Here is a 12,369-nt window from a genome sequence, read left to right on the forward strand (position 1 = left end):
CAAGCCAGTCCAGGGGCACTGGCAACGATCTCACTCGAAAATCCTACGGGAGGCAGTCAGGCGGTACTGGCAACGGCCACGCTCAAAACGGTGCATCTCATGTGCCACCCGCACAAGAGCCAGTCCAGGGGCACTGGCAACGATCTTACTTGGCTTGCCGGGTCTTCTCACGCACAGCACATTTCCAAAGGTCTCAGTCAGAAGTCATCGCCTCGGTGAGGCCCAATGTACGAAGGTCTTGCCTCACCACCTCAGCCCAGGTCTTCCTGGGCCTACCTCTTCCACGGGTTCCCTCAACTGTTAGGGTGTGGCACTTTTTCACGCAGCTATCCTCATCCATTCTCACCACATGTCCATACCAGCGCAAACGTCTCTCTTGCACACCACAACTGATGCTTCTAATGTTCAGCTTTTCTCTCAAGATACTTACACTCTGACGGGTATTCACATTGACATTACACATCCAACGGAGCATACTGGCTTCATTCCTTGCGAGCTTACGTATGTCCTCAGCAGTTACAGCCCATGTTTCACTGCCATGTAGCATGGCTGTTCGTACGCATGCGTCATACAGTCTGCCTTTTACTCTGAGTGAGAGTCCCTTTGTCGCCAGCAAGGGTAAGAGCTCTCTAAACTTTGCCCAGGCTATTCTTATTCTAGCAGCTACACTTTCAGCGCATCCACCCCCACTACTAACTTGGTCACCCAGATAGCGGAAGCTATCGACTACCTCTAGTTTTTCACCCTGGAATGAGATAGAAGTTGTTTCGTGTTTGTTTACAGTCTTTATTGCACCTGAACATCTGCCACAAACAAAAACTAACTTGCTAGTTAACCTGCCTTTGATGTTGCTGCACCTCTTATGTGTCCATAGCTTGCACCGGGTACATCTTATAGAGTTACTACCTCCTCCTTTTCTACATACTGAGCAGGGCCATCTACCTGAAGGGGTTTGTGTTTTATCTACCTTCCTACTTATTAGGATTTTGGTTTTAGCTAGGTTGACTCTAAGGCCCTTCAATTGTAGACCTTGCTTCCACACCTGAAACTTCTCCTCTAGTTCTGATAGTGACTCCGCAATTAGTGCAAGGTCATCAGCATAGAGGAGCTCCCAGGGGCAACCTGTCTTGAACTCCTCTGTGATTGCCTGGAGGACTATGATAAATAAGAAGGGGCTGAGGACGGAACCTTGGTGGACCCCTACCTCTACCCGGAATTCATTGCTGTACTCATTTCCCACCCTCACCTTACTGGCAGCATCTCTGTACATGGCTCGCACAGCTCTCACTAACCATTCTTCTATCCCAAGTTTCCTCATTGACCACCAGATAAGGGATCGGGAGACCCTGTCAAAGGCTTTCTCCATGTCAACGAAAGCCAGGTACAGAGGTTTATCCTTAGCTAGGTATTTCTCCTGCAACTGTCTCACTAGAAATAAGGCATCAGTAGTGCTTTTACCTGGCACGAACCCAAACTGCATCTCATCTAAATTGATTCGCTCCCTAATTAGTTGGGCTATGACCCTCTCTGTAACTTTCATAACCTGATCTAACAGCTTGATGCCTCTGTAATTATTTGTATCTAAAGCGTCACCTTTACCTTTGTAGCAGTTGACTATGATGCTGCTACACCAGTCATTGGGTATGACTCCTTCGTGTATCACCTGGTTCGTAATACGGGTGACTAGGCTGTAGCCAACACTGCCAGATATTTTGAGCATCTCTGCAGTGATTCCTGATGGGCCGGGGGCTTTCCCGGTCTTCATACTCTTAATTGCTTTATCTACCCTGGTACTATCAACTCGGATAGCTGGTCCCTCTATTGGGTCGACATACGGCAGGCTCTCTTCCTCCCATTCATTCTCTTTATTAAGCAATCTATCGTAGTGGCATCTTCAGACCTCTTTCTTTGCAGCCTCATTTAGTGCAAGCATACCATCATCCATGCGAACACATTTCTCTCCCTTTAATATTACATATCCTGGTTCTTTGTTGGTCTTTGCAGAAGCTGCACTGCATTTCTGGATATCTGTTGGTCGTAGTGGATACGTATTTATAAGTTCTTGGAGCATTTTCAGGAGCTCATTCACTTATTCTGCAATAAAATCCAGCTTGTAAAAGTTTCCAAAGATATTCTGAACTTCTGCTTTTCTTGTCTTAAGATTTTTAAGGAATTGAAGGAAGTGAAAAACAATGTCCCAATAAACCAACACACGTTGATTTCTTCGAATTGCTCCCCTGTGTCATCCATCGACACTTAATGTCCTTAGAACGTGAGAACGGATCTCCCATGTATTTACTTTCCTCTTCACTTTATTATATATGACAATATTTCTTACATTCTTGCGGTGAACTCAAATTAGATCAAATTTAGTAAAACCGTCACGAGTTGTCTCCCATGCTTCCCTAATTGCTCTTTATAATTCTGGTCATTATCTAATGTATTTTTCTCATTACATAATTTTTCTAATTTGCTTTTTGATAGTCATTGATTAAATATGTTAACATCAGCTTCTAAAATACAGAATGTTATAAACTGTCATTAGCTTTTTTGCTTGTACCTCAAAGTCTTTTTCTATAGAAAATTAATCTTGTAACTTGTAAATACAGACATTTAAGTTTATAAATGAACGTTAAATAGAAATTTGGCTCATGATGTGTTTATACATAATGTTAAATGAAATATATGTTATGAATATCATATATGTTTAATGTCTCCTTTGATATAATAATCATTAATATAATATGCAAACAAGGTGGTAAGATGGCATCTTTTCCTCCTTTATATTCTGAATGCAAATTTTGCCTAGGTTGACTTAGCCTTTCATCCTTTCAAGGTTGATAAAAAAAGTACCAGTTGAGTACTGGGGTCGACGTAATTGACTTAGCCCCTCTCCACAATTGCTGGCCTTGTTCTAACATTTGAAACCAGTGTAATATGCAAAATCTCATTTCATTGGGTTCCCCTATTTATTGGTAAAGTAGAGTGGTTGTGTAACTCTGTACAAGAGTGAATCTTCTGGTAGATCGCTGTGAACTGGCTCATTGGGCCACTCTTTGAGCTCAGATGTTTAACAAGGTTGTTATTCATAAGATTGCGTATTTGAAACAATAGTTTATAAAGCAATTACAAAGGCTCATGTACATTTATTCCCTTTAACACTTTAGCATTTAAACTGGCCCTATCCGGCCCAAATATCTTGCTTGTTCTGTGTTCAAACTGGCCCCTTCCAACCTCTCTCATCAAGTCCACCATCTCAATTCTGCTGTGGCAGACAGGTCGTTTTTGAGTACAGCATGGAACCTTGGACAAGTGACTTTTACTATAGCCTCAGGCTGACCAAAGCCTTGTGAGTGAATTTGGTAGACAGAAACTGAAAGAAGCTCATCGTATATATGTGTGTGTGTGTGTCTTTGTCCCCACCCCATTGCTTGACTTTAGTGTTGGTGTGTTTATGTCCCTGTAATTTAGTGGTTTGGCAAAAGAAATTGACAGAATAAGTATTAGGTTTCAAAAAAAAGGTCCTGGGGTCGATTCATTTGACTAAAATTCTTCAAGGTGGTGCCCCAGCATGGCCACAGTCTAATGACTGAAAAATGTAAAAGATATATATGTGTGATTTTGTGTTCGTCCCACACAGCCACTCACTAGCAGTGTTGGTGTGTTTACATCCCTGTAACTTAGCAGTCTGGCAAAAGAGACAAAAATATAAAAAATACCAAACTTGAAAAAGATAAGTTCTGGGGTCAATTCGTTTGACAAACTGTTCTTCAAGGCAGTGCCCCAGCATGGCCGCATTCTAATGACTGAAACAAATAAAAGAAAAGATAAAAATAAGCCTTTACATTTGACACAGTAATCTGAATGCCAAAGGGATTTAACCCCTCCATTACCAACCTGGCTGAAACTGCCTCTGGCTCTGAGTACAAATGTCTTGTTTCTATAAGTTTTGCATCAAAATCTTCCACCAAACCGTAGTCACAATTTATGGTCCTAATACTAGATGAATGATAACTAAGTTATTTTACTAAATTCTTTGTTATATTTAAAGTAATTGAAAGAAACAAAGAGCATCTCAAAATAAATGCAGTAACGAAAGTGTTAAAATATATAATAGAGAAACAATTCTTAACGCTTTTGTTACCAACCCGGCTGAAACTGCCTCTGGTTCTGTAGTACAAATGTCTTGTTTTCATGAGTTCTGAATTAAAATCTTCCACCAAACCTTACTCGCAATTTATGTCCCTAACACTAGCTTAATGATAACTTAGTTATTTTACTAAATTCTTTGTTATATTTGAAATTAATTGAAAGAAACACAGAGCATCTCAACAGAAATATGGTAACGAAAGGGTTGAAATATATAATAGAGAAACAATTCTTAACGCTTTCGTTACCAACCCGGCTGAAACTGCCTCTGGCTCTGTAGTACAAATGTCTTGTTTTCATGAGTTTTGAATTAATATCTTCCACCAAACCTTAGTCACAATTTATGTTCCTAACACAAGCTGAATGATAACTAAGTTATTTTACTAAATTCTTTGTTATATTTAAAATTAATTGAAAGAAACACAGAGCATCTTAAAATAAATACAATAACGAAAGGGTTAACCTCTCTCCATCTGTTCCGTAGCCTGTATGCTATCTTCGCGGATACATTTTAGCTCCTTCATTACTCATTGTTTTTTTTTCTTTTTGTTTTTGGTGCAGACAGATATTGTGAGCCATGAATTTGCAGTGGAATGGATGACTGACTTTGAGACTTTTGAAGAAGCCTTACAGAATGAAACTTCATACGTTTCAAACTTGACAAGGTCTATGAGTTTAGTCTTGGATGAATTTTACACTAACCTTAAGGTAAATCAGAGTTTACTTCTTCAATGTACATCTTCTTCATCATCTTCGTCATTATCATCATATGACCTTTTTTTCCCATGTTAGCATGGGTTGCATGGTTTGACAAGAACAGTGGGCCTAACCGAGGCGATGACAAGTGACGGAGACCTTTGGAGATATGCTGTGCTTGAGAAGACCCGGCAAGCCAAGTAAGACCGTAACTGTGGCCTATACCAGTGCAGCATAACCAACCCATTTAAGAGTACCCTTCAATCATTGAGCAATAAACTGGGCTTGCTAAGACCTGTTGAGTCAAGTGAAGTCATTGTCGTGGCTGATGAAAGTACCGCTTGATTGGCACCCATGCTGGTGACATGTAAAAAGCACCATTTGAGCGTGGTTGTTGCCAGTGCTGCCTGACTGGCTCCTGTGCCAGTGGCACGTAAAAAGCACTATTCAAGTGTGGCCAATGCCAGTACTGTCTGACTGGCCCTCGTGCCAGTGGCACTTAAAAAGCACTCACTTCACTCTTGGAGTGGTTGGCATTAGGAAGGGCATCCAGCTGTAGAAACTTTTCCAGATTGGATTGGAGCCTGGTGCAGCCTCCTGGCTTGCCAGTCCTCAATCAAACCGTCCAACTCATGCCAGCATGGAAAGCGGACGTTAAATGATGATGATGGTGATGATGGTACTTATTTTAACAGCCCTTGAAAGGATGAAAGACAAAGTCAACTTCGGCAGAATTTGAACTCGGACGTGAAGATGGATGAAATACCACTAAACATTTTGCCCGGTGTGCTAATGATTCTACCAACTTGGTGCCTTAATAATAACAGCGAGCTGACCCTGTGGATATTCCGTGATTTGATTAGAAGCAACCATCTAGTGTTAAATTATCATCTGTGTTTGCATGTGTGTGCCAAGAGCATTTGTATCTGTGTGTGTGTGTGTGTATGTACCGATAGTTTGTATCTGTGTGAGTGTGTCTGTTTCTAGCACAGATATTTATCATCTCACCACTTTAATCTAATAGAAGATAAATTGATAGGAAGATGTGTGTGTATGCCTTTAACATTTGTGTGAATCTCTTTTTCTTTCCCTCTCTGTCACACACACACACACTTTACCATCCCCTTTCCACAATATGACAGGTTAACACCACAGATTGTTTACACAGATCTGTCATTAGATTATTGCTGTTGCTCCGGGTGTTGCCCTAAGGGTCAATAATCCAAGAACCACCAGTTGGGGTCAGTGTAACCCTTTTGTTATGATTCTTCTTTCCTCCTTTTCTTTTATCTCATTTCGGAAAAGATGGCTGACTGTAGCAAGAGTGTTGAGAATAAATGAACCTGTTTGAGCGAGAAATTAAAGAGTTTAACAAAGGGTTCAGTGTTGGAATGTGCTTTGTGGGGTCGGCCACGTGCCTCACTTTATAATTATTTTTTTCATTCATTTCTTATTTCTTTACTGCCCTCAAAGGGCCACACACATAGGGGTCAAACAAGGACAAACAAAGGGATTAAGTCGTTTTTATCGCCCCCAGTGTGTAACTGATACTTATTTAATCGATCCAGAAAGGATGAAAGGCAAAGTCGACCTCGGCGGAATTTGAACTCAGAACGTAGCAGCAGATGAAACACCACTAAGCATTATCGCCCGGCGTGCTAACGTTTCTGCCAGCTCGCCACCTTTTTCATTCATTTTTGTTTCTCATCCAAATTTTATACTTATTTATCATCGATTAAATGGTCCATTCGTCGCCCAACCCCTTGTCTGTCCTTGTATTGTCCACTCTATTTTTTGACCTTTTTGGTTAATAGAGAAAAGACTTATTCCTGTCAATAAGACTGCAGCCATGCTGGGGCACCACCTTGAAAAAATTTTAGTCAAACAAATGGACTCCAGGGCTTGCTATTTTTTAAAACCTTGGTACTTATTCTATCGGTCTCTTTTGCCAAACTGGTAAGTTACAGGGACATAAACAAACCAACACTGGTTGTCAAGCTGTTGGGGGACATACACATATACAAAGACACATATACACACATGGAAATTACAAGCAACTGAGACCTTCGGAGACAGGCTGTGCTTGAGAAAACCCACCAGGCCAAGTGAGATCCTGGTCATGGCCGATGCCGCAGAACCGGCCCGTTTGAAAGTGCCCTTCAATTGTTGGGCAAAGGTGAAGAACTGTTGAACTGAGTAAAATCCTAGTCGTGGCTGATACCAATGTTGCCTGACTGGCACCCGTGCTGATCATCATCATCATCATCATCATCGTTTAACGTCCGCCTTCCATGCTAGGATGGGTTGGACGATTTGACTGAGGACTGGTGAAACCGGATGGCAACACCAGGCTCCAATCTAATTTGGCAGAGTTTCTACAGCTGGATGCCCTTCCTAACGCCAACCACTCAGAGAGTGTAGTGGGTGCTTTTATGTGTCACCTGCACGAAGGCCAGTCAGGCGGTACTGGCAACGGCCACGCTCGAAATGGTGTCTTTTATGTGCCACCCGCACAAGAGCCAGTTCAGGGGCACTGGCAACGATCTCGCTCGAAAATCCTACGAAGGCCAGTCAGGCGGTACTGGCAACGGCCACGATCAAAATGGTGCATCTTATGTGCCACCCACACAAGAGCCAGTCCAGGGGCACTGGCAACGATCTCACTTGGCTTGCCGGGTCTTCTCACGCACAGCACATTTCCAAAGGTCTCGGTCAGAAGTCATCGCCTCGGTGAGGCCCAATGTTCGAAGGTCTTGCCTCACCACCTCAGCCCAGGTCTTCCTGGGCCTACCTCTTCCACAGGTTCCCTCAACTGTTAGGGTGTGGCACTTTTTCACGCAGCTATCCTCATCCATTCTCACCACATGTCCATACCAGCGCAATTGTCTTTCTTGCACACCACAACTGATGCTTCTAATGTTCAGCTTTTCTCTCAGAATACTTACACTCTGACGGGTATGCACACTGACATTACACATCCAACGGAGCATACTGGCTTCATTCCTTGCAAGCTTACGCATGTCCTCAGCAGTTACAGCCCATGTTTCACTGCCATGTAGCATGGCTGTTCGTACACATGCGTCATACAGTCTGCCTTTTACTCTGAGTGAGAGTCCCTTTGTCGCCAGCAGAGGTAAGAGCTCTCTAAACTTTGCCCAGGCTATTCTTATTCTAGCAGCTACACTTTCAGCGCACCCACCCCCACTACTAACTTGGTCACCCAGATAGCGGAAGCTATCGACTACCTCTAGTTTTTCACCCTGGAATGAGATAGAAGTTGTTTCCTGTTTGTTTACAGTCTTTATTGCACCTGAACATCTGCCACATACAAAAACTAACTTGCTAGTTAACCTGCCTTTGATATTGCTGCACCTCTTATGTGTCCATAGCTTGCACCGGGTACATCTTATAGAGTTACTACCTACTCCTTTTCTACATACTGAGCAGGGCCATCTACCTGAAGGGGTTTGTGTTTTATCTACCTTCCTACTTATTAGGATTTTGGTTTTAGCTAGGTTGACTCTAAGGCCCTTCAATTCTAGTCCTTGCTTCCACACCTGAAACTTCTCCTCTAGTTCTGATAGTGACTCCGCAATTAGTGCAAGGTCATCAGCATAGAGGAGCTCCCAGGGGCAACCTGTCTTGAACTCCTCTGTGATCGCCTGGAGGACTATGATAAATAGGAGGGGGCTGAGGACGGAACCTTGGTGGACCCCCACCTCTACCCGGAATTCATTGCTGTACTCATTTCCAACCCTCACCTTACTGGCTGCATCTCTGTACATGGCTCGCACAGCTCTCACTAGCCATTCTTCCATCCCAAGTTTCCTCATTGACCACCAGATAAGGGATCGGGGGACCCTGTCAAAGGCTTTCTCCATGTCAACGAAAGCCAGGTACAGAGGTTTATCCTTGGCTAGGTATTTCTCCTGCAGCTGCCTTACTAGAAATATGGCATCAGTAGTGCTTTTACCTGGCACGAACCCAAACTGCATCTCATCTAAATTGATTCGCTCCCTAATTAGTTGGGCTATGACCCTCTCCGTAACTTTCATAACCTGATCTAACAGCTTGATGCCTCTGTAATTATTTGTATCTAAAGCGTCACCTTTACCTTTGTAGCAGTTGACTATGATGCTGCTACACCAGTCATTGGGTATGACTCCTTCGTGTATCACCTGGTTCATAATACGGGTGACTAGGCTGTAGCCAACACTGCCAGATATTTTGAGCATCTCTGCAGTGATTCCAGATGGGCCGGGGGCTTTCCCTGTCTTCATACTCTTAATTGCTTTATCTACCCTGGTACTATCAACTCGGATAGCTGGTCCCTCTGTTGGGTCGACATACGGCAGGCTCTCTTTCTCCCATTCATTCTCTTTATTAAGCAATCTATCGTAGTGGCATCTCCAGACCTCTCTCTTTGCAGCCTCATTTAGTTCAAGCGTACCATCATCCATGCGAACACATTTCTCTCCTACAACATCACTATTCCCTCTCCTACACTGTCTTGCAACACGAAATACCTCAAGTCTTTGGTCCTCACGGCGCAGAATCTTTTCTTATCTGCTTCCCCTCTGGCTAAATAAACCTGTCACCTAGCCTCCCTTCTGGCATATTGGTACAATTCCCTGCTACCACCATTCTTCCAGTCCTTCCAAGCCTGTTTCTTTTGTTTAATAGCCCTGTCTACCTCCTTGTTCCACCACCACGTTACTCTGGGTCGAGAGGGGACTTTACCCCAGCCACAGATCTGGTCGGTGGCTCTCAGCAGGTTGTCCCGCAGAAATCTCCAATTGTCTTCCACGTTGTATGATGCTATATCCCCTTCTATTTCGTCAAATGCTTCAAGTAACTTGTCTCTAAGTCTCTGTCCATTTGCAGGGTCTTTAAGCTTCCACACCCTTCTCCTCCAAGCCGGTCTACTTCTGGGCACTCATTTTGCCTTGATCCCGAAGTCGCTAACTACTAATCTATGTTGTGGGGTACATTCTTCGCCAGGGAAGGTTTTGGCATTTATAAGCCGCCCTTTTTCCCTATTTCTGGCGAGGATGTAGTCGATTTGGCTAGAGTGTCTGCCGGAGCGGTAGGTGACTAGGTGACAGGCAGGTTTCCTGAAGTTGGTATTGCAGACCATAAGATCGGTTGCATCACAGAACTCCAGCAGTCTGGTTCCTCCTCGTTGCAGGAACCGAAGCCATAGCCTCCATGTATGCCATGGAAGCCTCCAGCACGACGTCCGACATGACCATTGAAGTCTCCAGCCACAAAGAGAAGGTCCCTGTCACTCATCGACGAGGTAGTTTGCAAGAGGGTGTCATAGAATTGGTCTTTCAGCCCATCTGGTAGCCCCGGTTGAGGGGCATAGGCTGAGATGACAGTAGCTAATCTATGATGAAGCACTAGTCTAATCTTATGTACTCTGTCACTTACTCTAACTACTTCGATTACCTTATCCACCCATTTCTCCGCTAGAAGTATTCCTATGCCCCTGACCCCGTCAGTGTTCCCTGCCCAGAAAATCTTGCACCTGTGTTCTTTGCCTGTGAGGAACCTCGCAGAACCTCCTCTCCATCTTACTTCCTGGATGCAGCACATATCTACGCGTCTCCGTTCAAGCATCTCAACAATTTCACCAGATCTACCCTTCAGCGTGCCGACGTCGAGAGTGCCAATCCTAACAGTATGGGTGTTGGGGGTGTGGGCCTGTAGTCTGGGAAGGGGAATAGCACTGTCATGTACCTGAAAAGAAAGCTTGCAATTGGCAGAATTCATAAGCAAAACAGTATCTACAACCTGCAAACATTTCACAAACTTTATGCGCTACCCAAAGGTAGGGGAGGGGATGGCCGAGGCCACTAGATGGGTTCCAGGAGACAGCCGAGGATGACAGAAGAATGAACTTCCGGTGGAGGGGGTGGGAGGGCGGGTGTACCACCAGCCAGGAGAGAGACTTCTAATCGTAGATTCTAAATATTTGAGAGACAACAGTGCTTAAATCGTAATTTTTAAAAGAGCAATGAAACCTAAGTAAATAGAATAAATAAATAGCATGAATTTAGGAAGCCTTTGTACAAGGAAAGATGGCTAAGCTTAGAACAGATAGATAATGGAGAACAGACTAAAGCGCAAAAAGTTTGAGAAAAATGTTGAGGCCGTAAATAAATAAAAATAATCTCTATCTTATCTGCAACATAAGCTTGAAGACTTCGTCGTAGTTGTCAGCGGAGAAGAGATGACATGTAAAAAGTACCATCCGAGTGTGACTGATGCCAGTGCCACTTGAGTGGCACCTGTGTTGGTGGCATGTAAAAAGCACCATTCAAGCTTTTTACGTGCCACCAGCCATTTGAACATGGCTGGTGGCACATAAGAAACACCCACTATACTCTTGGAGTGGTTGGTGCTAGGGAGGGCATCCAGCTGTAGAAAACTTGCCAAACCAGAATGGAGCTTGGTGCAGCCTCCTGGCTTGCCAGTCCTCAGTCAAACCATCCAACCCATGCCACCATGGAAAGCAGATGTTAAATGATGATGATGATATATTTATATATATGAAGGCATATGGTTCAGTGGTTAGAGTGTCAGCTCACAATCATAAGGTAGAGAGTTCAATTCCCAAACCATGTTGTGTGCTGTGCTCTTGAGCAAGACACTTTATTTCACGTTGCTCCAGTTCACTCAGCTGTAGAAATGAGTTACGACGTCACAGGTGCCAAGCTGTATCGGCCCCTTTGCCTTTCCCTTGGAAAACATTGATGGCGAGGAGAGGGGAGACTGGTATGCATGCTTGACCTGTGATCTTTCATTAACAACTTTGCCTGGACTTGTACCTCAGAACTTTCTAGGTGCAATCCCATGATCATTCATGACCAAAGTGGGTCTTGACCAAAGTGGGTCTTTACCCTTTATATATATATATATATATATGTATGTATATATATATATATATATATATATATATATATATATATATATATATATATATATATATATGTGTGTATATATATATATATATATATATATATATATATATATATATATATATATGTGTGTATATATATATATATATATATATATATATATATATATATATATATATGTGTATATATGTGTATATATATATATATAAGCCACTTGAGAAGAAGACCCATCAAGCCAAGTGAAATTGTAGTCATGGCAGATACTGGTGTCACACAACTGGCACTTGTTCTGGTGCCACGTAAAAGCACCAGCACAGAATGGTTGGCATCAGGAAGGGCACCCAACCATAGAAACCATACCAAATCAGACTGGAGTCTGGTGCAGCCTTACAGCTTACCAACTCTGGCCAAACCATCCAACCCATGCCAGCATGGAGTTAAATTATGATGATGATGATGATGATGATGATGATATGGTGATGGTGGTGCTGGTGGTTTTTGTTGGTGTTGTCTACATTCGGAGTTCTAATCTTGTTCTGGTCAACTTTGCCTTTGATTTTTTTCAAGGTTGATAAAGTAGCAGTTAAAATATTGAGGTCAG

General features: G+C 43.1%; 1 protein-coding gene across 1 annotated transcript in view; it reads left to right on the forward strand.

Moving 5' to 3' along the window:
* The window catches only part of LOC106882436 (GPN-loop GTPase 1-like), a 43,021-nt gene that overhangs the window by 16,398 nt on the left and 14,254 nt on the right, over positions 1 to 12,369 (forward strand). The window contains exon 8 of the mRNA XM_089347383.1: positions 4,711 to 4,857. Within this exon, the coding sequence (XP_089203509.1) occupies positions 4,711 to 4,857 (147 nt within the window). The remainder of the gene's footprint in view (positions 1 to 4,710; positions 4,858 to 12,369) is intronic.

Source organism: Octopus bimaculoides, chromosome 1 (genome assembly GCF_046866305.1).
Source record: "Octopus bimaculoides isolate indiv1 chromosome 1, ASM4686630v1, whole genome shotgun sequence".
NCBI classification, from domain to species: domain Eukaryota; kingdom Metazoa; phylum Mollusca; class Cephalopoda; order Octopoda; family Octopodidae; genus Octopus; species Octopus bimaculoides.